Here is a 24,727-nt window from a genome sequence, read left to right as displayed (position 1 = left end):
TTGCAAACATTTTTAGCCATTATTTTTTTTAATGACTTTCTCTGTTGTATTTTGAATTAGGGATTTAGTTGTGATTCAGCAAAAAACTTAAGGTAGTCGATTAACATTTATAAATCCAAAGATAAAACTAGAGTCGATTTCCCCCCGTAGAATCCAGGCTTGTTTGGGGATCTAGCAAATTTTTGCACATTTTCAATATGTGCAAATTATCAATTAAAGTCACACTTTAAGGCCAGCTAATGTCCATTTACAACAATGTGGTTCCATTTGGGCAATACATTTCTGAAGCATTATTCAGATTAACATGAAATTTAAGAATAGCAGTCAGATTGTTTTGCATCTGCACACACTACTAAGGTCTGCTTTCATGCTTCAGAATTACTATGATTCCATACAGGTTACTGATTTTGTTTTTGGTTTGTAATGTGTTGAAGTAATATTATACTCTTGTTTACTCATCTAGATTGTTTCCATCTTGATTAATGCGTTGAGTTAATACAATTACGAGATCTGAGTTGATTAAGTTGAATAATTGAACTTATTGATGAGTCAGCGATATTTTACAAAATATGTTCGATTTCAATGTCCATTTAATTTCGCTATAAGGTGTAGGGTACATACGCATGGTTTAATTTCGCTATAAGGTGTCGGGTACATATGCATGGTTTAATTTTGCTATAAGGTGTAGGGTACATATGCATGGTTTAATTTCGCTATAAGGTGTAGGGTACATATGCATGGTTTAATTTCGCTATAAGGTGTAGGGTACATATGCATGGTTTAATTTCACTATAAGGTGTAGGGTACATATGCATGGTTTAATTTCGCTATAAGGTGTCGGGAACATATGCATGGTTTAATTTCGCTATAAGGTGTAGGGTACATATGCATGGTTTAATTTCGCTATAAGGTGTCGGGTACATATGCATGGTTTAATTTTGCTATAAGGTGTCGGGTACATGTGCATGGTTTAATTTCGCTATAAGGTGTAGGGTACATATGCATGGTTTAATTTCGCTATAAGGTGTAGGGTACATATGCATGGTTTAATTTCGCTATAAGGTGCAGGGTACATATGCATGGTTTAATTTCGCTATAAGGTGCAGGGTACATATGCATGGTTTAATTTCGCTATAAAGTGTCGGGTACATATGCATGGTTTAATTTCGCTATAAGGTGTCGGGTACATATGCATGGTTTAATTTCGCTATAAGGTGTAGGGTACATATGCATGGTTTAATTTCGCTATAAGGTGTAGGGTACATATGCATGGTTTAATTTCGCTATAAGGTGTAGGGTACATATGCATGGTTTAATTTTGCTATAAAGTGTAGGGTACATATGCATGGTTTAATTTTGCTATAAGGTGTCGGGTACATATGCATGGTTTAATTTCGCTATAAGGTGTAGGGTACATATGCATGGTTTAATTTTGCTATAAGGTGTCGGGTACATATGCATGGTTTAATTTTGCTATAAGGTGTAGGGTACATATGCATGGTTTAATTTTGCTATAAGGTGTAGGGTACATATGCATGGTTTAATTTCGCTATAAGGTGTAGGGTACATATGCATGGTTTAATTTCGCTATAAGGTGTAGGGTACATATGCATGGTTTAATTTCGCTATAAAGTGTAGGGTACATATGCATGGTTTAAGTTCGCTATAAGGTGTCGGTTACATATGCATGGTTTAATTTCGCTATAAGGTGTAGGGTACATATGCATGGTTTAATTTCGCTATAAGGTGTCGGGTACATATGCATGGTTTAATTTCGCTATAAGGTGTCGGGTACATATGCATGGTTTAATTTCGCTATAAGGTGTTGGGTACATATGCATGGTTTAATTTCGCTATAAAGTGTAGGGTACATATGCATGGTTTAATTTCGCTATAAGGTGTAGGGTACATATGCATGTTTTAATTTCACTATAAGGTGTCGGGTACATATGCATGGTTTAATTTCACTATAAGGTGTCGGGTACATATGCATGGTTTAATTTCGCTATAAAATGTAGGGTACATATGCATGGTTTAATTTTGCTATAAGGTGTCGGGTACATATGCATGGTTTAATTTCGCTATAAAATGTAGGGTACATATGCATGGTTTAATTTTGCTATAAGGTGTAGGGTACATATGCATGGTTTAATTTCGCTATAAGGTGTAGGGTACATATGCATGGATTAATTTCGCTTTAAGGTGTAGGGTACATATGCATGGTTTAATTTCGCTATAAGGTGTAGGGTACATATGCATGGTTTAATTTCGCTATAAGGTGTAGGGTACATATGCATGGTTTAATTTCGCTATAAGGTGTAGGGTACATATGCATGGTTTAATTTCGCTATAAGGTGTAGGGTACATATGCATGGTTTAATTTCGCTATAAGGTGTAGGGTACATATGCATGGTTTATTTTCGCTATAAGGTGTCGGGTACATATGCATGGTTTAATTTCGCTATAAGGTGTAGGGTACATATGCATGGTTTAATTTCGCTATAAGGTGTAGGGTACATATGCATGGTTTAATTTGATTATTGATTAGTAATTGCATGTTATAGCAACTTGGTAAAGAAAACAATTTATATAAAGTGCAGAATTTGTATGTCAAGATGGGCAGAATAAATTTGTATTGTAAGGAATATCTTATTGGGAGGTAGAGAATTATTGTCACACAGACAGGTGAGGTACTATAGTTTTCCAGTTCTGTTGCATTCTCCAAGGCTAACATCCATTTCTCTGCTATTTGCGAATTGTGCATTAGCATTTTGAGTCCAACACTTTCTTCCTGGCATCCAATTGATCGGATAAAATGCAATAGTGAGTTCATAGTTTTTAAATGACTGCAGGCGTTTTGTTGCTATTTATTCTGGAGGTTTGCTCTCCCCCATTTACTAGAGTATTGTTATTTCCTTCCATTTGATTGGTGGATGGTTCTTGATTTAAAAGTAGGCAACAAAAATTGACTGTAGAGCTACTTTAATTTATGGTGAATGTTGCGTTGTATGGAAACTGTTTGAAGCAGGCCACTAAGCTACTTTATTCTTTTTAGATACCTGAGCCATAGAACATTACAGCACAGAAAATAGGCCTTTCTGCCCTTCTAGTCTCTGCAGAATGATTATTCTGACGAGTCCCACTGACCATAACCCTTCTTATGAACTAAGAAGTGAAGTCACAGTTGATTTCCATGATGAGGTACTAATAATGTAACCTGATAAGTATAATACTGTCCTGGTTTAACATTTTTTGGGGGGGAGGGCTTTCAGGTTTTTTAATAAAGATGTTTTGAATAAATCAAATGTACTAACATAAATCTTGTTTTCTCAGTAACAATTTTCTATGTCATAACAGAATTCGGCATAAGAGAAAAGGGATTTAGATTTTATGTAGCACATTTTTCTATGATCTAAGTGATTATGCTGTAGAATTTTTAATGAGTTGTGTTTTCATACTCTGCATTATTCGTTATCTTTTTGTTATTGTGAAATAATTATTTATACCTCAATATTTAAATAAATATTTATACCTCAATGCATTTTGAGTTCAGTACTCGAATCATTTGAGGCTCCCAATGATTTGGACGCTGATGGTCTGTATACCTCTACTTACTGAAGACCTAAGTGCTCTCCTGCAATGATCTTCTGTTCCCATTGCAGCAACAAACTGAGCAGTTGTTATCAGTGAATGGAAAATTTATTACCCATTCATGTGAAAATTCTACTTCCTGCGAATTGCATGTTTTATTGCTAAAGTACTGTATGTATCTGCCAACGAGATTTGTGCAATGACTTATTTGATCTTTTACTATTTCCACCTCCTCACCTGATTTGATTAACTACTAAGTCATGGAACTGTAGGCAGGCGTCTTCTGTATTATTACATGACAATAAAGGCATCTTGTATCTTAAAATCATTTGGATAGAAATCGTATGATTTTAAAATAGTGCTAAATAGGGTGGAGTTATCTTTATTGATCCTCTATGACATTAACATTTTTCTATTAACACCCTGCAGAGAATAATTCATTTTCATTCCAACATTTGCGGAATAAAGTAACTTGTGTTAATCTTATAAATGACTACATCCAATTTGAGAGTAGAGCCAAATGGCTGAATGTTTTCCTGCCTGGGAAGTTGTACAAAGGAAATGTTTTAACTCTGCATCAGCTTCCTGCTTTAAGCCTTCATACTTTGAAACAATATGTGTAGAAATAGAGGGGGGTTAGAAGTATTTAGTAGTGATAAAATTGTATGTGGGCTGTGAACAGGGTACAATGGAAGGCTACCAACTATTTCATCCAGAACTTGGGGAGTGGAGAGGGACAATTATTTTCCTGTAACATCTTTACATTTGTTTTTTCATTCTTTCTTCTCCCTTATGCTGCACAGTCACTATGTACCACCCCCTTCCTTCTGCAAGTGGCTCTCGAATTGTTGATCTCTTCATATTCTTCTTTGTCCTGTGGAATTTCCTGTTGGAGTGGAACAGTAAATATAGTCTTGGATAGGGTGTGTCATACATGTAAATTTTAACTTGATTTACAAAGGATGAAAACTTACTTCGAAAGACAGTTCCCTGCATATTAAATATAATCAGAACCCTTTTCACATCTTGCATGAGCTTCTACCTATTTAAAACCTAAAATTTTGAAAACAAATCTTACTTTTTGAAGGGTCTGAATTAATGTGATTGCTTGGAGTCATAACAGAACTTGACTCAAATACACATTGATACTAATCAATTTTCTGCTACCTATAATGCCAACAATTGCCTCCCCTAAACCCCTCCACTCCAGATTCTACTATTCACCAGTTCACTGGGGGGGGGGAGGGGGAGCAATTTACAGTTGGAAATGAACTTATCAATCAGTAGGTCTTTTGGATGTGGAAGGAGCGATAACCCAAGTGGTCACAGAGAATGGATAAATTCCAAAAATGCAGAACTGGGGATTACTGGAGCTGTGGGGCTATACTGGCCAAAACCTATTTTTAAAGTTCAATATTTTGAGATCAATTTACCCAAGAAATGTATACATCCATTACATGCTGCATTTTTGAGATCCAAAATATTCTTTGGCTTTTACTGCCTCTTGTCATTACAGCTGGAAAATGTTATACATGTAGCAGTGATATGTTCTCCTTTTTGTTCGTCAAAGGATTGAGAATAGCAAAAATACAGGGCGATAAGATTATGACAACTAGATAAATTGTTATCTTTTATCACAACCGTGCAGTCGCCAATTTCAAAATTTGGAATTGTAGAGAACTTTTTATAAAGTTACTAAGTAACAAAGTTCTTTAGCTTTGTACTAATGAAGGCTTACAATTCTGGAGAAAATCTATCAATGAAGCAGTTAGAAATAGTTCATTTGGTTGCAACCATAATAGCTTTGCAAATTATTTCTCTGGTTCAATGTTAAATAAAAAGTTTTGCATTTACACATTTCCCATAACTAAAAAGCTTACTGGTTGGTAGGTAAATTAGAGTATCAGTAGAGTAGATGAGTGACAAGAGTAATTTGTGGTATTAATGAGCATATGTGCGGCAAAATCATTGGGGAAATAGCTGGCTTTGCAAGCTGGAATGGGCTCAGTGGGCTGAATAGCTGCTACCCATGTTGAGAGGAAATGAGAAGAGTGAGGGGAACTCGATTGAACCATACAAGGTCCTAATCAGGTGGATGTAGAGAGGGTGCTTGCTCACAGGAAAATCTAAAAATTAAGGGTAGTGAATTTAGGACAAAGAAAGGTTAAAAATATACTCTGCCCGTCTTTCAAATTCTTCCTCATAAGGTTGTGGTATTAGAACCTTTGAATATTTTTAAGGTAGGATAGATAGATCCCTGAGAAGCAAGGTGGGGTGAAAGGTTACTACCGGCAGATCGGAACGAGAAGTTTAGGTTGCGTGATCTTACTAAATAACAGAGCAGGATTGAGGGCTGCGTGGTCTATGCAAAATCCTAATTTATTTAATTTGTATGTATTTAAGTGCTTGTGTTGAAGGAAATACTTATTTTAAATGTCCTGCTTCTTGTTTATTGGATTCCTAGACAGTTATTATGAATCAACTTAATTATGTGACTCTCACTTATAATTTCGAGCTGAAGCCAAGGCCTACTTTCAGACAGGAGAACGACCACATTGATGTGTAATTCAGAAGGAACAGAAACATTGATAAGACTAAAAGTGCTAAAGGAATCAAAATACAGGAAGTACTTGTGCAAGGGAAATGAATATTTTTTTAATTGAATTCTTCCTGGGAGTATTGGAGAGCTGGAGTTTAAAAAATACTTGCATGAGGAGACAGTAATTGTTTATCTGCATGACTGGGAAAACAGTCATAGTTTGATGTTAAGAACAGCAGTTCCATTGGTTGTGATGCCATCAGAAATCCATCTCTAAGGAATCAAGGCTGATGATCGATTTAGGTGCAGTGGTGAGTTAGGTTATTCTTTTCCAGATATCCATCTCTTCTCTGATGTGTTCTCAAGTATTGAGTATTACCAGGTTTTTCTTAGGAAGGTTAAAGAATTGCTTGTGTCAGTTAATGGTTGTGGTTGTTTAGCATGAAAACAAAGTGTGAGTTCCAGTTTGGCCAAGGTAGCATTACCAAAAGGCTCAACATGGAAGATGTGGGAGAATTGGTTTATGTTGTCACAAAAGATATAACGGATAATCCTTGATTTTAGTCAGAGGTTATGGGTATCTGTGTTTATTTCCATATTCAAACAATTGTTTTCTCCATCCAGAGCTGGGAACACTAGTCACAGGGATGAAAAGGAAACCATGATGCAAGTCTTGTTTGCAATAAACAGCATGCTAATAGATTATTTGAGTTGATAAGCACATTCTTTGAGTCACACAAGGAAATGAAGATAGCTGTGTGTTCATGAAAGTTGCCATCTGTACTTTTGATGTTGACTCTAAACTGAACCAAAAATTGATATTTTCAGTGTTAGCTTGTAAAACAAGTCCATAATGGATAACCACAATGTGTAGAAATGATGGCTATATTATTTTTATGATAAATAAAAATTCACAGTGGGTGTTTCCTCAAAGGAAGTATTTGATGACCAGATTCAATACAGAATCCTTGCACTCGGCGGTTTTAAAACCTGAGGGACGAGCTTGAGTTGGGAGAGGAACTTCCAACAATTCCTCTGGAAAATACAGCTATGCATCAAGTACAAAGATCACCTCACTACTGCCACTGTCTCACTGCCCCTGCCATGGCAGGAAAGGATTCTGTCTACCTCATCCATCCCATTATCCCTTATTTTGTATATCTTCATCAACTCGCCTCTCCCTCTGTCCACATTCCTTTGCACCAGGGAAAATAAGACCAGCCTATCTAATCGATCACCATGACTAAACTCCAATCCAGGCAACATCTGGTGAATCCCTGCTGTGCTCTCACCAGCACAACCACTTTATTTCTATGATGTGATTTATTAGTAGGATTAAAACATTAAAATCCATCAGTCTTGAAACCCATGGGAATTTCCCCCTTTAAAAATTCAGAAATTTAATTCAATGTTCAGCATTTTAAAAAATGTCACTCGCCTGTAGAAAATATCAATGACATTGTAAAAGTCCAAACATTTAAATTGTTCTATAAAATGTTAAGATTTTCATCGTTTCTCTAATCTTTCTATTTCTTTGCCTCTCTTAATAACTCCAAACGTGTCGGTTGTGTCTTTTGTAGCGATTAAATAGTTAACTGCCAGAGATGTTGCAGTTGTAAAAATACCCCTTGGTTTAACTTGCCTGATCCCACGTTGAAGGCTTATAAAAGCAATTGGAGCATCCCCATTATTTCCCTGGCTGAAATCGTCTGACTGTATCAAACAAAGGATCATTGTAACGGTAGAGTCTTTGCACACCTATATCAATTAAAACGTGTTAACAGATTTGTCATCGTGTTACGAGGAATTCAATCTGTGCATCATTTGTAAAGGTTGAAGAAATCGCCATCTTTGCACTGTTCCGTCCTTATTACTATGGTAACTACTTGGTTTTCTAAAAGCAGATGCTCTAGGGTTTTTTTTTTGGCCTTGATGCATTTCAAGACAGCTATGCTTTTGGCTTTATTGGTCAACATACCTCAAATTACAATTGAATAAATGGTCTTTGGCTGAGAAGGAGCTCAGTCGCAGCAACACAGTTTAAAAGCACCTCGCTCTAATTTCAATCATCTCTCCTTTTGCATGTGGCGAGGCGGTGAACAAGATTAAAGGCGCAAGGAATGGTGTCTCATCATCTCAGTGCTTCCCAAAAAAATACTGTTGGGAGAAATGAATGAACCCTCTTGCAGTTCATTTAATTTTCCTGTCCAAGGTTGAAGAATTGGCATATTTATCTTGAATTGATCTGAATAGCGGTTGTCGCCTTTATGGATCGGAGAATAATAGTGGGGGGGGGGTGTGAAATAGTATTGCAGTAAACGCCAATGTTTCGGCAGGCACTCAAGTCCTGGAGGTCATCGGGGTTTTTTGGTCTGATCCTGGCAAGCGGAGCCCGAGCACTGTCACCTGGGGCTGGGGCTGGGGCTGGGGCTGGGGTTGGGGCTGGGGCTGGGGCTGGGGTTGGGGCTGGGGCTGGGGTTGGGGCTGGGTTGGGGTTGGGGTTGGGGCTGGGGCCGGGGTTGGGGCTGGGGTTGGGGCTGGGGTTGGGGCTGGGGCTGGGGTTGGGGCTGGGTTGGGGTTGGGGTTGGGGCTGGGGCTGGGATTGGGGCTGGGGCTGGGGCCGGGGTTGGGGCTGGGGTTGGGGCTGGGGCTGGGGTTGGGGCTGGGTTGGGGTTGGGGTTGGGGCTGGGGCTGGGGCTGGGATTGGGGCTGGGGCTGGGGCCGGGGTTGGGGCTGGGGCTGGGGCTGGGGTTGGGGTTGGGGCTGGGGCTGGGGTTGGGGCTGGGTTGGGGCTGGGTTGGGGTTGGGGTTGGGGCTGGGATTGGGGCTGGGGTTGGGGCTGGGGCTGGGGTTGGGGCTGGGCTGGGATTGGGGCTGGGGCCGGGGCCGGGGCCGGGGCCGGGACTGGGGCTGGGGCTGGGATCGGGGCTGGGGCGGGGGTGGGGGGACACACACTGGTCGATTTCTCTCCTCTCGGTTTGCGAGTTGTTGACATGCCCCGATCCAGGATGCTCGGGGCTAGTACTGTTGCTTTGGCACGCTCCGTGGCGTTCTGTCTTTCACTCAGCGATTGGACGCAAGGTGAGTCAGGTTCTTGTGATTGGTGCGTTTGAGTGGCTCGCTACTTATTTTCCATGCGCCGATCCACCCACAACAGAAACTGATACTTGCTCTGAGTTTGGAGCTTTCCAACAATATACAGTATTGAATGAGTGAGGTGTCTTTTTAAGAATTGGGTGGGTGAGGGGGGGGGGGGGGGGGAGTGTATTCTTCTCTTGCTCCTTGTTCCCTGCAAATCAAGGTGAGCTGCCCTGACTTCAGCTGTGCATTTGTGAGTGTTTTCCTTATTAATTTTGTGACTTAGGATGTTTTTAAACAGACGCCATTTTTGCACCGAGGTATTAATTATCCTTCAGTGAAGCATCCTTTGAACAAGTTCTCCAGTGACGAGATGGAATATTTTTGGGATTCCTTTTCAAACAATGTTAGCTTTAAATTTCGGGTCTGGAGGCATTGTTTCTTTTGCACCTGTATTCCTACCTTGTTTCTGGTGGTCATCGTTTTTCAATGAACTTCCACGTAGTTTCTGTCAACGTTAATGCAGAAAGAAAGACGGCAGCGCGTAGCTCTCTTGCTGTTCCATCTGTTACCTTTTTGACTGTGGAGCAGCTTATTTGTTGTGAACCATTGCAGTATCCTCGCGTAGACAATGAACTTTAGCTGTGGGTATCGCTCTTCCTCTTTTTTTTCTTCTGTGAACTTACTATTTTTAATGTTTGTCTATTGTTCGCGACTGTGAAGGGTCGGAGCTTCGTTGTAAATGGGCTGGTCAATTAAAGGGGGGGGGGGGGGGTCCCTTTGTTTCCTTTCCTTTTGTTGCCAGCCTCCTGTTGTCTGGAAAGGAGGTTGGGGGTGGGGTGGTTTAATTCTTGCGTGTTTTATTAGTCTTGAACTGCTGATGTTACATGATTTGAATCGTAGTTTCCAAAATCTGTCAGTGTTAGAAAGGTCCACTTCAGAAAGCACTACAGCGAAGCCTAATTCAGTTGAAATGTATAGTTTTTGATGTTTTAAGGTTTTGAATCTGTTTCCTAGTTCCAATGAAGTATCTTTGACTTCAAGGATGTGCATTTATTGTAAGAAACAAATTGTGCTGTCCCCTGTGTACTGTTGAAATAGCAGTTCCATCGACTGCCATTCAAATCTCGGGATTTAGTTTCCGACTAGGTTTAAAAAAAAATGTCAGTATAAATAACTGGGCAACTGTGAACCACAACCCCCTGAACCGATTTATGATTTCGGACACCGACTGAGTCCTCGCCAGCGAAGTTGTCCACATCCCCACTTTGAAACCTCGTGTGGACCATTTTCTCTGGCTCAGGACCGTGTGAATGGATCAACTTTTGGAAAACTTGCCAATTGGACTTGCATTTTCTTGTAAAACATTGAATTATGAAGAAACACTTAAATTTATTCTATTCATCAATTTACTATTTTACCTCTATTGGTTGAATTTCATCATATTAATTTAAAAGTAAAGAAAAAAGGCTGATAATTTGGATAAAAGAAAGATAAAATAGAATCATACTTCTGATGAAAGGTTATTAACCCAAAATGGCAACTGGTCATAGATGATTTGTTGAGTGTTTCCAGCATATTGTGTTTTTATTTCATTTACATTAGAGCAGGTTTGTCTACTGGAAGCAGTAGAGTGAATCTATTTCGAGCTGCAGTAATCAAGTTATATTTGGTTGCTACTCTTTAAAGCAGCAAGGAAGCTTTTCTAATGGTTTAAAAAAAATTATTCACTTTCACATTGGTGGAAGATTTTCTGAACATGATGATGATGAATTTGTGTGCAAACTCGAACTGTCTTTTTAACCGTGCAATATATTGCTGGAAAATCCAGTTTCTCTATTTTTGCATTTAATAACTTTGTATCTCAGTAGTCTCTAAAGTACCATGTAGTAAGGAATGAATTAGTGTAGGCATGTTTATAAAAGTAGGATGTACTCTGCTGTATCTGTGATCCTCTCCTTACACTTTGCACATAAATGCAAAAATGTACTTTTGCTGTGAGGTTTGTTTGTAATTGCATGTTTCAATATTTGTGGGGGTTTTTTTGTATTCCTTTTCTTTCAATTCATCACCTTGAACTGCTCTCACTATGAATGTAGTCAGTATCAAAACTTGGGTTTTATTCTTTGATGTGGAAGAGTTCAACATTTTATCTCTGGCTAATATCTCCATTGTGCAACGCAATGTGTGTGGAAACTTTTTTGGTTTATTTTTTCACCAACTGTATAAAACTGAGGGGGTTTGCTTAATAATTAAGAAGAACATATTTCCATTCAGCTGACAGATGAAAAACCAGGTGGAGATTGTGGTTTTTACAAAGTAATTGGTTGAAAGATTTGACAGGAGATGGGGGTGGGGGGAGAGGAACGAAAGGAAAAGATGATGTTGTCTGTGCAGGTGGATAGGGTAAAGAAGGCTTATGACATATTGTCTTCATTGATTGAGTATGAGAGTGGGGAGGTTATGTGCAGTTGTACAAAACTTTGGGCTGCACTGACATTGTTGGGTGTTGTTTTGGTTTCCTTCCATTCCCCCATACAATAGGGATGTGGAGGGTTGGGAGGTTTTTGCAATATAAAGTATGCTGTTTGACTTGTTAAGTTTTTCTAGCATTGTGTTTTTAGTGGAATGCTGCCTGGATTGGAAGGTATGAACTATTAAGGTGAGACTAGATACGTGTGGGTTTTGTCTGAAGTGATTGGAGGCTGAAGGACATCTTGATGGAGGTTTATGGGATTGTGAGAGGTGTAGCTGGGTGGATGATCTGAATTGGTAAAAAATGTCAGATACTGAAGGACTTAAAGATACAGAAATGCTAGAGGAACTCTGGAGGTCTTGCAGCACAAAATGAGGTAAAGATAAATAGCCAATGTTTGGGGACTGAACCCTTCTTTAAGGTATGAGGAGGAAGCAGACAGATGCCTGAATAAAAAGGCTGGGGAGGAAGAGAATAAAAGGTGGGGTTGGAGAGAGCACAGGCCAACAGACAAAAGTTGATCTATGGATAAAGGGACAGGTGAAAATTGATTGGGGGAATGGGTGACACTATTAATGCAGAGCTAGAGGTAGGGAGACAGTGGGAAAGAGACAGCTAGAGCAAAGGAAAAATTGGGATGGGGAGGGAGGGGGGTGGCTAATGGAAACTGGAGAAGTCTATGTTAATGCCATCTGATTGGAGGGTGCCCAGATAGGTTGAGGTGTTGTTCCTCCAATTTGCATGTGATCTCTGGCAGTGCATGAGCCCATAGATATATTGGCATGGGAATGGGGTGGGAAAAGAATGGGACAATTGGGTTTGTGGATCTTGGGTAGGAGGTAGAACAGGGCATTGCAGAATTGGGAAACAATAAGGTTGGAGGCCATGGAAGGGAGATTACCAGAAGTGATTAAGTCCAGAGTTTCTGAGACAATGGTTTGATGAATTTTGATGGGGTCTTGTTGAAGGGGGACCCATTGTTTCTGCATGCTTCTGCCCCAACAAACTGGTATCTGCTTACCTCAACTTGGTTTTGTCCTTCCCTGGTCTGGTCCCTCCCCACCTACATCCACAATACTTCATGTGTTCCATCACGACAACCACTTTCAATTCCCTGAACTCATCTGCCTGAACTTCACCATGGATAACCAATCACTTATACCCCTTCATACCCCATACTGAAGGCCTCAAAGTCCTTCATTTCTTCCTCAACAACAGACCCAACTGGTCCCCTCCACCATCATCACCCTGCTCTGGTTGTCAGAACTTGTCCACACCCTCAATAACTTCTCCTTTGACTTGTATTGCTTTCTCCAAGTCATTAGTTGCCTAATTTTAGTAAATTAGTGTAAGAGGGGAATAAGTCCATTGTCTATACTGTTAAAAGTAAAAACCAAATACAATAAGCATTGGTATTGGAGGCAAAAAGGAAAGTGAACAGATTAACAGAAAGGATGCATTTTTAAAAAAATTTTGGATTTAAAAAGGTTTGGTGAGAGGTATTTTAGAAGTTTCTGTATTAGAGTTGCTATTAATTACTCTATCAATAGAAGATCTGGTATTTGGAGTTCCAGGATACCAAACTGAAACATGATTATGATGAATTCTAAAAGACTTGAGTAATAATTGAAGTCAGGGAACCCTAGTGACATTGATGCAACAAAATTAAGGTACCATTGCATTGCCACACATTTTCCAATGTCAATTTCTGGTGTGAGGTTGCCTTAATAGAAGTCCACAAAACAAGATTTGCAATCATAAATGTGGAAAGACTGTTTCCTTATTTGAAGTGGAATCAAATACCAGATTATTACCAAGACTTCTGTATGATATTACAGAAAAAAAGCTTCAGACTAACTTGTTTTTTTTGAATATTTTAGTTAAAATTTAAACAACCATGATCACACACCATACAATTAATACAAAAATATACCTTCAAAACAAACATGGTTTATATAAAAACCCCTCTAATCTACCCCATCCCCTTATACTATCATTGCTCCTCTCCCAACATACCAATCCTTATCTATAACCACACTAAACTCTAATAAGAAAGAAAATGAGAAGAGGAGAAATAATGAAAAACAACAATAACCAAACCATGTGATGCAGAAACCCTGCTACACTAGGTCCAAATCCATACAAGGGCTCCAAACTTTCCTAAAATTGGAGTATTTAATCTCTCTAGTTGTATGTTATTTTTTTTCTAAAGGAATACAAGATCTTGATTCTGAATGCCATCTCTGTAAATTAAGTTCTATCTGGTCTTTCCATGTAATTACAATACACTTCCTCGCTACTGCAACAGCCAATCTACAGACTAATTTGTTCACAAAATGATCTGCAGAACTATTTGTCTCATAAATAGAATTTTTTTAATACTTGAATTTTTGTTCAGTGAATCACTATTCCAATACTATTCTTGGGTATAAACACTCCAAACCTCCAGATAATGCCAGTATTTATAGTTCCTATTGAGATGTGTAGTAGTATACAGTGGATTAATTTCTCTGCTTGGAATTTCCTCTGTCATTGTCTTAACACTTGACCTTGGTCATTTGTTCCACTGATATCCTGACATGGTTAGCAACAACCTTTTAAATATCAGTGCTGTGTACAGCATGGATTTTTTGTTAATAATTATTACTTTTTTTTTAAAAACTCACAAATAATTAAGTCATTGGATTGATTGAGAAAGTTCCACTTTGAAATTGCCTAAATAGTATTGAAGTGTATTTGTCATATTGTACCAGGTACAAAGGTTTTTCAATGAGCTGTCTAACAAGTCAACATGTAACATACAGCTGTATAGAGTTGCAGTGCAAGGGGGAAAATAAATAGTACAAAGCAAGGACAGCACGAGAGCGCTGTTGGGCTCCTTCAGTCGCCTGATGGCAGTGGGAAAGAAAAGGCCTAAGCTTATTAGTGCACAGTTTTGCACTCAAGCCTTCCCAATGTGAGAAGAGTGTGGCTGGCTTTTCCAGTACAATGTACATGCTTATTAAAATACTTGATAATATGATGTGCATTCCAGCATGAAGTTTTGGGGGTTTCTTCAGAGAGTAAGGGCAGTCTACGAGTGATTTTGATGTTGCAGTAGTTTACCTTCCACTGCATGATTTAGTTTTTGAAAGATGATGTAAAGTTCTAAAACTATCATAAACTGTAGATTGCTAATTTTCAAGTCATTTTAAGTGCCCTTCATTAAGAAATTTGCTTTATGAAGATATCAATAAATTTTTCTGCTGTTAAAACACTAATGGATACTTGTCAGTTTACTCAAGTAGTTACAAGTGTATAATGCATGCTATAAATATAGTCATTCAACTTAATTAGATGTGAGGATTATTTTGATACAAAACTGGACTGCATTCATAACTAGCAACTTTTTTTGTCTTTTGCAATTAATCTCTGATATAATAAAGATTAAGCAGATATGCTGAAGTCTGTCTGCCATCTCTGGATTATATCTGCATGTGTGTGTGTGTGTGTGTGTGTGTGTGTGTGTGTGTGTGTGATGGGTTATTTCTTCCAACAATCATTGGATGGCACTTCAGTATAACTATGAGAAAAAAGCATTTTTCCATCTATGTTGTAGCGAAGTGCTAGCAGAGCGAACAAACAAGACCAGCAGTCAGTGGGCTTGTCTTCACTCAGTTTATTTTTCTTTAACGCGCTGTGTTTTAAGGCCACTGGAAGGTCCTGCCCCCTACGCCAGAAACTGCATCTGTGTGATGCCACCGCATGGCCTGTGTGCATGCGGGCTCGGTGCCTCCGCTGGTGGAGAGACTAACGTGTGACGCCGTGTTTGATGCGGCTGCTCCACTCCCTTTTGACACGTGGAGCCAGTTCGCCTGACCATCAATTATGTGCACCACCACACAACCAGCCCCCCTCACCCCAAACCAGCATCAGTGTCTGTACTTTGTGGAGCTTTTAATTTGGGTGGTCCACCTTGCACTTGGCCGGCAGCGGTGAAACCAGTCGGCTTAAATCCAGGTGGGCTGGTTTCAAACAGTCAATGGTGAAAAGTTCTTCTCTACCTCCTATGTTCAAAATGAATGTAGAGCCATTGTTGCGGTTTACTTGCAAGGTCCCTCTTAAGATTGTTGTAAGGGTGAGAGGTGGGAACCCCTGCGGATGAGCACAAACTCAATGTTGTAAGTCGTTGGGTACAGAGGAGTGGCTCTGACCATGGAGGGTATGATGCGAGGTTGTCTAACTTGTTGTGCAGCTGTTTGAGCACCATGGTGCCTTCTGGCTCCCAGTCACTTGTTGCTGGCAGGAATTTGCCTGGGGGTAGAAAGAGAACCGTACACCATCTCAGCTGATGATATCTTGAGGTTCTCGTTCAGAGTTGTGCAGATCCTGAGGATGACCCAGGGTAGTTTGTCTTCCTAGTTGGGGCTGGTCAACTGGGCCATAAGAGCTGATTTGAGGTACCTGTGAAAGCATTCAACCAGGCCATTTGATTATGGATGGTAGGCTGTTGTGTGGTGCAGTTTAGTGCCAAGTACATGGGCCAACTCTGATCATAGGGCAGAAGTGAACTGTGCACCTCAGTCTGTAGTCAAATGTACAGGATTCCAAAGCTGTCGGGGTCTCGAGCACTGTTAATGGGATGAAGCTGATTTCTGTGCCTTTGTTGACCAGAAACCTGCAGCCTGAGGACTTGTCTGTTATGTGGAGAAAGCTGTCTATGTGGCCAGCTGCCGAAGCCATCAGTGGCAGCTGGCCCAGGCGTTTCCTAGAAATGTACAAGGCTGCCGACATTTACAGGCATCACCCGCCCCCCTTCCCACCACCTCTGATGGTAGAAACCCCATTTGGCATTCGTTCTCTTGTGTGCCCTGTGGGGACGTTGTTGGTCATGGAGTAGTGGGTGTTTGGTTTGTGAACGGGTCAACTGGCTGATGGTAGACTTGGTCCGCCAAAGTAGTCTGCTTTGGCAGCGACCTTTCTGGGGTCGCTGAAATCTGCATCGGCCAGCAGCAGCTGGATGTTGTCAGGTAGCTGTTCTAAAAAAGCCTGCTCGAACACAAGGCATAATCTGTGGCCTTCTGCCAGTGTGAGCGTTTCATCCATGAGGGTGGATGGCGTTCTGTCTCCCAGGCTGTCTAGATGCATGAGCCTGGCTTCCCCCTCGTACCTGGTGAGCCCATATGTGATTGGAGGAGCACAGGCCCCATGTTTTTGCAATTCTTCCTCTAATATAATAACGATCAGAAGAGCCCTTCATACTGGCTCCTATTAAGGAAATCACTCCAAAGGGTCAAGTGCTAAATAACATTATGCAATTTGTCAAAATCTTTAGTCTACAAACTCAAAACTTAAAAGATTTAGCCCCAGTACAACATTGTATAAAACAATATGTTGGTGTAATAAAAAGGAAAAATGCTGGAGAAGATTAGAGAAACTCTGGCAGAGAGAAAAAGAGTTAAATTTTCCGTAATAGTGGTAGTTGGGTCTGGTAAAATGAGAAAGAAAATATGTTTTAAGTTGCAGAGCCCAGGTATTAGTGGAAGGAACAATTTGAATGACTGTAAAAGAATACAAGAGAATCCAGACAATACATAGATTTTTAAAATTTAGACATACAGCACGGAAACAGGCCCTTCCAGCCCATGAGCCCATGCTGCTCAATTACACCCATTGACCTACAACTACTGGACAGTTTTGAAGAGTGGGAGGAAACCAGAGTACGCAGAGGAAATGCATGCAGACACGGGGAAAAGGTACAAACTCCTTCAGAATAAAGATCAGAGTTTATTGTCATTTGTTGTTTTACAGTAGCATCACAGTGAAAACATTTGTATAACCATTCTTCAAAAATAAATAAAAATAGTGCACGAAAAGTCAAAGTGAGGCCGTGTCTTTGCATCGTTGATCATTCAGGAATCTAGCAGCAGGGATAAAGCTGTCCTTGTGCTGCTGAGTCCTTGTCTTCAGGCTCCTGTACCTTTTCCTGATGGCAGCAGAGTGAAGAAGACATGGCCTGGGTGGTGGGGGTCCTTAAGGTTAGAGGCTGCTTTCTTAAGGCATCACCTCTTGTAGATGTTCTCAGTGGAGTGAAATCTGCTGCCTGTGATGTCGCAGACCAAGTCAACAATATTCTGGAGTTTTTTTTTTCTTGGCAACCAGCCAAAATACCCTCAACAGTATACCTGTAAAAGTTTGAAAGTCTTCGTTGACTACAATATCTTCTCAAACACCTCACAAAGTATAGCTTAGGAGCCACCTTCATGATTGCACAGTGTGGGATTCGAACTCCGCTCCAGACTGCTGCCGCTGCAACTGCCTTGCACTGACCACTACGCTGGCCGTGCTGCCCTAAATAGTTTTCTAAAGGTTTAACTAGTCTCTGTAAATTCAAATGTGGTTTTCTCACCTTTCCTATTGCAGTGTCATTGATCTGAAATGTTGTTTCTGTATCACAGATGCCAGTTGACTTGTTGAATGGTTCCTATGTTTATTTCTGATTTCCAGCTTGTGTATTTCTTTTTAAGAATGATGTTTGTATTCTCAGCTTGAGAGTCACTTGTGTGTAGTGCCACTGGAACATCTTTTGATTTTACTGAAATTGAACAAAGGGCAAATGGTCACAAATATCATTGGTATTTTGGGTCAATCTGTTTTTGATGGAAAAATCTCCCTGTCCCAATCTCTATGAAAATAATAAGAATGAATAATAATTGGTATTGTATTTTTAAAAATTAGGTAATTTACTTGTAGATGTACATCAGATTTTTTTTTTTAAATAAAAGCTCGTCATGCAACGGACAGAGTGAAGATTTTCAAGAAAACAATCTCCTAGTCTGTGTCTAGTCTCTCTGTAGAGAAGGCCACCAGATGTAATGGATGGCCCCTGCAGATTCACAAGTGAAGTGTTGCTTCACTTAGAAGAACTGTTTGGGGCCCAAAATGGCGATGATGCAAGAGATGTGGGCACAAGGGTAGCATTTTCTGCAATCCTGGGTAAGTACCAAGAGGGTGATTGGTGGGAGGGGATGAGTGGGTAAGGGAGGCATGAAGGGAGTGGTCCCTGCTGAAGATAGAGAGGGGAAGATTTGTCTGGTGGTGTGATCTTGTTGCGGGTGGCAGAAATTGTGATGATAGGTGAGGACAAGGAGAATCCCATCCTTGTTGCATCTAGGGGTAGAGGGAGCCAGGACAGATGTATGGGAAATAGAGGAGATGCAGGTAAGGGCTGAGTTGATGGCACTAGAGGGGATGGCACGTTTTTGAAGGAGAGTATGTTGGTTGATCCGGGATGGAAGACCAGAAACTAAATAATTGACACAAAGGAATAGAATCCATACAGGGTGTGAAGATGTGTTGTTGAGGTAACTGTGGGAGTTGGTAGATTTGTAAAAAAAAAAAAAAAAAAAAAATGTCTGTAGAAAGTTTGTCTCCCCAACCTAAAGTTCACTCAATTAATTTCTGGCAATACTCCCCTTTTTCGATCTCTATCTCCAACTCCCAAAAACAATTGCATATCTCAATGTGATGTGCATAATACGATGTTCTAACATCGAAGGTAGTATTCCATTTAAAATGTGAAAACTCCCACAGGCAAAAGGAGCCTCCTAGTAGCCAATAATTTCAATTCCATGTCCCATTCCCACACCAGCATGTCTGTCCATGGCCTCGTGCACTGCAAAAGTGAGGCAATCCACAAACTGGAGGAACAACCACATTGAATAATTCATCTGGGCACTCTCCAACCAGATGGCATTAACTTCGACCTCTGATTTCTGTTAGGTCTCTGTCTCTTCCTCTAGCTCACTACTCCTTTCTCTATCCATTCGGAAAGCTGGGGAGACCAATACTCCTGAGTGTAAAGTCCTCCAAAAGGTAGTGGGCACAGCCCAGGATATCACAGAAAAAACTCTCCCTGCTATTGAATATATCTACAGGGAACGCTGCCATCGGAGAGCAGCAGCAATAATCAATAACCCACACATCCCAGAACGCACTCTGTTCTCGCTGCTGCCATGAGGAAAGAGGTCGAGGTGGTCCAAGACTCGCACCACCAGGTTCAGGAACAGCTGCTCCCCCTCCACCATCAGACTCCTCAACGACAAACTCAATCAGAGACTTATTTAAGGATTCTTGTGTACTTTTTTGAATTGCTTCTTTATTCTCTCTATATTGCGCAGTCAGTTTGTTTACATTTGTTATCTGATTACAGGTTTTTTTTTGCATGGTTATGCTGTGTACAGTTTTTTTGCACAACCAATTAGTGGTAATTCTGCCTCACCTGCAGGAAAAAGAATCTCAGGATTTGTCATTTCATGTATGTACTCTGACAAGAAATCTGAAATTACTTATTGGCCTGTGCTCGCTTTCTTCCCTTTTTATTCAGGTATATGCCTACTTTTTGCTTGTATCAGGTCTGAAACATTGATTATATATCTTTGCTTCCATGTTGAATGGTGTAATGACAACAACCTTGCTCTCAACATCAGCAAAACCAAGGAGATGATTGTGGACAACAGCAGGAAGTTAGGGGAACACAACCTAGTCCTCAACGATGGCTGAGTAGTGGAGAGGGTCAAGAACTTCAAATTCCTGGATGCCAACATCTCTGTGGATCTGTCCTGGAGGTGTCTGAGGATATTCAGTATGTCACAGAAGACCCTTGTAATCTTCTACAGGTGTACCTTGGAGAGCATTCTGGCTGGTTGCATCACCGCCTGGAATGGAGGTGTCAACTCTCAGGACAAGAATAAACTTGAGGGTGGTTAACTTGGCCTACAACATCACAGACACTAGACTTCACTCCATTGAGGACATCTACATGAGGCGATGTCTTAAAAAAGCAGCCTCTATCCTCCGAGACCCCCACCAGCCAGGCCATGCCCTCTTCACTTTGCTACTGTTGAGGAAAAGGTACAGGAGCCTAAAGACAAATACTCAATGGCACAAGGACAGCTTCTGCCCTGCTGCCATCAGATTCCTGAATAATCATTGAACCAAAGACCCTGCCTTACTTTTTGTGCATTATTTTTATTTATATATAGTAATGTTGTAAGATGGTTATAATATGAATGCTTGCACTCCAATCATTTCCTTGGTTTTGCTGATGTTGAGAGCAAGGTTGTTGTCATTACACCATTCAACGTGGAAGCAAAGATATATAATCAATGTTTCACACCAAATTTCATGACTTGTTCATGACAATAAATTCTGGTTCTATGGACGCTGCTTGACCTGCTGAGTTTCTCCAGCACTTTTGAGTATTAAACTACAATCACGGTATCTGTAGACCTTCCTAGTTTAAAGATGGAGAGATTTACCTGGATGGTACCTGAGATTAGAGCATATGAGCAATAAGGAGACGTGACACAAACTTGTTATTTCTCTCTCTCTGGAGTGTCAGATACCAAGGGGAAACGTGGAGGTTTATAAAAATGAGAGACATGGAGTAGACAGTCTACTCCCTAGCATGGAAATGTAAAATAATAGAAGGTATGTATTTAAGTCGAGAGGGATGGTTCAGAAATGGGGGCATTTTTCACACCAGTGGTGAATCTGTGGAACAAACTTCCAGAGGTGCAGTTAGAACATTTAAATGATATTTGGGCAGATACACTAATAGAAAAGCTTCAGAGGAGCCAAATGCGACTAACTTAGGAGGCAATTTGGTTAACATGGTTTCTTCAAAGTTGAATCTATTTGCTTATCATTTCTGTCCAACTGCAGGAGGGGTACCTTCACTATTAGATAAGTCATGAATGTGCACGAACCAGATAGAATTAAATCTTTTTACTTGGTGTAAGTTTGCTGGTGAAGCACATTTTCTTGTTACCCCAGTTTGGGTCATCTAACTCCAAAAAAAAAAAAAAATAGATAAAAAGTTTTGCAGTGGTAGTAAGTCTAAAATCAGCTCGAGCACCTTTGGTTTGGTTGTGAATTCTACACGCTATTACCTCTGCTTGAAATGTTCAACTTTGTGCATTTCCTTACAGAGATGCACATACTGTATAAGCAGTATGTTCTTTACACAGATCTGTCTCTACACAGATTAATTAACAGCACACAGATCCACACAGACATGCATGCATTCAGGCATGTAATGAAGATATTGATGTCTTTTTTATCCTTTTTTTTTAAACTGGTGAATGTCATCATCGATGTTACCTATAGGTGGAAAGTCTAGACAATATTCAAGCATGTGGCAAGTAATATTTTTGCCACAAAATTCCTGGAAATGGCCATCTCTCAAAAGAGAGAGGCTAACCCCACAATTAAAATTCACTCTTAATGTTGGAGTTCAATTCCTGCCACCGCTGACTGACATTAATTATAATTGTTCACTTTAAGATTGGTGTTTTGTGATCTCTAATCCAAAGAGGGGATTATGTTAAGAATCCTAATTCACAAAATGATGGCATTTCAAACATTTTTGAGAGCCACAAGCTTGCTTCTGTAATGAATGCCCTAAACTTGATTGTAATGATCTAACAGCAAGAATTGTGTAAAATGAACTGGTAATAGATTAAAGTGGGATGGTAGATCAGCAGCGGCAAACATTCAAAGAAATATTTCTCAAATATCAGTAAACATGTATTCCAGTGGCATAAACGATCTATGAGAAAGTGCTCCATCCGTGGCTAACGTGGAGGATAACACTGGGGAATTTTTCATGGGAAACAGGAGTGATAGATAATTTAAATAACATTTTTGAATTGATCTTCAGTGGAAGACTGTAGCGGCCTGTGCACGGAGATGCAAACTGGCCTGCAAAATGGCTGGTGACCACGTGGACCTGGGGGTGACGCCGGTTGTCATCCCAGGTGACCTCCACATGGCCGGAAGACAGAAATTTGGCAGGAATGCCAGCCAATCCAAGGTTGGCACTCTATTGACGAGGGACGCTGACGTCAGCGCCATGGACCCATATAAGCAGAGCTGCTAGTGCAATAAAGCAGTCTTCGATTTCAACTCCTCGTGTGTGTGTCTTCCTTCTACTCTTGGTACCAAGCTACATTGGTGACCCTGACCAGTCCAACCGACAGTTGGACCCGGAGATGGCGGATCAAGCAGAGCGACCATCAATGTAGTCTCCCTCAGGCTCCCGATGTTCTGGGTGTCGCAGCCGCACATGTGGTTTGAGCAAACTGAGGCCCATTTCCAGCTTCACCACATCACTGCTAACGACACTGCAACTTCTACGTCGTGAGTGCGGTAAGGGTTGTAGATTTCCTCCGGAGCAAGGTAAATACTTGGCCCTCAAAGAGCTAGTAACTCACTCTTTCTGGCTCACCCGGCACCTGATTGCTGCATTTGGACAGACATGGGGACAGGGCCCCTTCTGCCCTAATGAGCGAGATGCTCATGTTAATCAAGGGTCTTGCCTGCTCTTTGAGTGGATCTTCCTGGAGCAGCTGCCTAAGGATATAAGGCTCCTGCTCACAGACAAAGACTTCAGCAACCCTCGGAGGGCTGCCATCTGGGTGGACGTGCTCTGGAGAGCGAAGAAGGATGCTAGCACTGTCATAGACCATATCAGTAAGCCCCATAAACAGTCCCGGCGAGATCGAGGCCAGTGGAGAGGCAAGTGAAAAATCCCAGGACAGCTATGTTACTACCACCAGTGATGGGGTGCGGAGGCCTGTTGATGCTGCCCACCTTGTGGGTTTTTTGGGAAACTCCATGGCCAACTGTCATTGATGGCTGTGGTAGTTGGCCCATGTGATGGCCTTCTCCACATCTGGGACTCACTGTCAGGCAGGCATTTCCTGGTTGACACAGGTGCCAAGATAAGTGTCCTACCCCCCCCCTCCCCCCTTACAGGCCTTGACAGCTGCAGAGGCCAACACTGAGGGCAGCCAACAGCTTCTGCATTCAAACTTTCGGGACCCCCACCATCCTCCTTCATTTCAGCAACAACTGATTTACATGGACCTTTGACTCTTGTGTCAATGGAGCTACTGCTCCTCAGGGCGGACTTCCTTTTGACTCACTGCTTGCTGGTTAACTTCAAGGGATGACGCATCATACACACCAGAACCTTTCAGACTCTGCCTCTGGGGGAAGCCAAGTTACCCACCGCCCCCACCTAGACTCTATCACACTCTTGGATAATGTATTCGCTTGCATCCTGGTGGAGTTCCCCTCCATAGTGGCTCCACAGTCAAGCCAAAGCACGGGGTAAGGAACCACATACTGACCAAGGAAGGGGGACCCCCGCTCCATGCCAGGACAAGCTGACTCCTGCCCGAGAAACTCTGCTGGTGAAGGAGGAGTTCAAAATTACGGAGGAGCTTGGGATTGTGTGCTGCTCGGACGCTCCCTGGACCTTCACAAGATGCCCAAATCAGCAGGGGCTTAGAAACTATGCAGGGACTACTGTCGCCTGATTGAGGCCACCATGCCCAACCAATATCCCATGCCTCACATCCAAGACTTTTCTGTCAACCTGCACGGGTGTTCTCCAAGGTGGACCTCATCTGGGGTTACCACTAAATCCCAGTTCACTCCCAGAATATCCTCAAGAGTGCAATCATAACCCCCTTTGGTTTGTTCGAATTTCTTCACATGCCCTTTGGTTTAAAGAATGCGTTCAAACTTTCCAGTGGCTGATGGATGCAGGGGGCTGGGACCTCCCGTTTGCTTTAATCTATTTAGACGATACCCTCATTACCAGCCACAGCCGCAAAGACCACGCCGCCCACCTGAGACAGGTGTGCACCTGGCTGAGCGAGTTTGGGATGACCATCGACCCTGCTAAGTACCAGTTCGGTTGACACCACCGACTCTCTGGGGTACAGAATTAACAGGCACGGGGCCACACCCCTCCCCAAGAAGGTTGTGGCGGTCCAGCACATCGTTAAACCATGCACAGTGAAAGGACTGCAGGAATTTGCCAGTATGATAAACTTTTACCATACGTTTATACTGGTAGCGGCATGCATCACTCGAGGCAAAAGACATTGCTTGGGACAAAGAATCCTCCAGGGTATTCCAGAGTGCCAAAGACACACTAACCAATGCCACCCTCCTGGTCCATTCTAATCCGGAGGCACCTACCTCTCTAA

At 41.3% G+C, this 24,727-nt stretch overlaps 1 protein-coding gene and 1 long non-coding RNA gene across 13 annotated transcripts in view; one reads left to right on the top strand and one right to left on the bottom strand.

Moving 5' to 3' along the window:
- The window catches only part of LOC138741349 (protein 4.1-like), a 124,615-nt gene that overhangs the window by 6,367 nt on the left and 93,521 nt on the right, over positions 1–24,727 (top strand). For 3 of the 12 annotated variants that reach the window (XM_069895273.1, XM_069895275.1, XM_069895271.1), the window contains exon 1: positions 3,083–3,201. The exons of 1 other annotated variant lie outside the window; for it this stretch is intronic. In XM_069895273.1, the coding sequence (XP_069751374.1) occupies positions 3,194–3,201 (8 nt within the window). In that variant the 5' untranslated portion in view covers positions 3,083–3,193. Of the gene's footprint in view, positions 1–3,071; positions 3,202–9,386; positions 9,462–9,772; positions 9,853–11,486; positions 11,505–24,727 lie in introns of those variants that run through there. 8 more of the 12 variants (XM_069895276.1, XM_069895264.1, XM_069895270.1 and 5 more) reach the window with 8 other exon arrangements.
- On the bottom strand, positions 3,061–9,947 carry LOC138741350 (uncharacterized). Its single transcript, XR_011343464.1, has 2 exons — positions 9,671–9,947; positions 3,061–4,477 (listed from the first exon to the last, which is right to left on the bottom strand). It is a non-coding gene; the product is annotated as an uncharacterized lncRNA (long non-coding RNA).

The sequence above is a fragment of the Narcine bancroftii genome, chromosome 8 (genome assembly GCF_036971445.1).
Source record: "Narcine bancroftii isolate sNarBan1 chromosome 8, sNarBan1.hap1, whole genome shotgun sequence".
In the NCBI taxonomy this organism is placed as follows: Eukaryota; Metazoa; Chordata; class Chondrichthyes; order Torpediniformes; family Narcinidae; genus Narcine; species Narcine bancroftii.
Note: the sequence above shows the minus strand (reverse complement) of the source record. Positions and strands in the feature narration are given on the sequence as shown.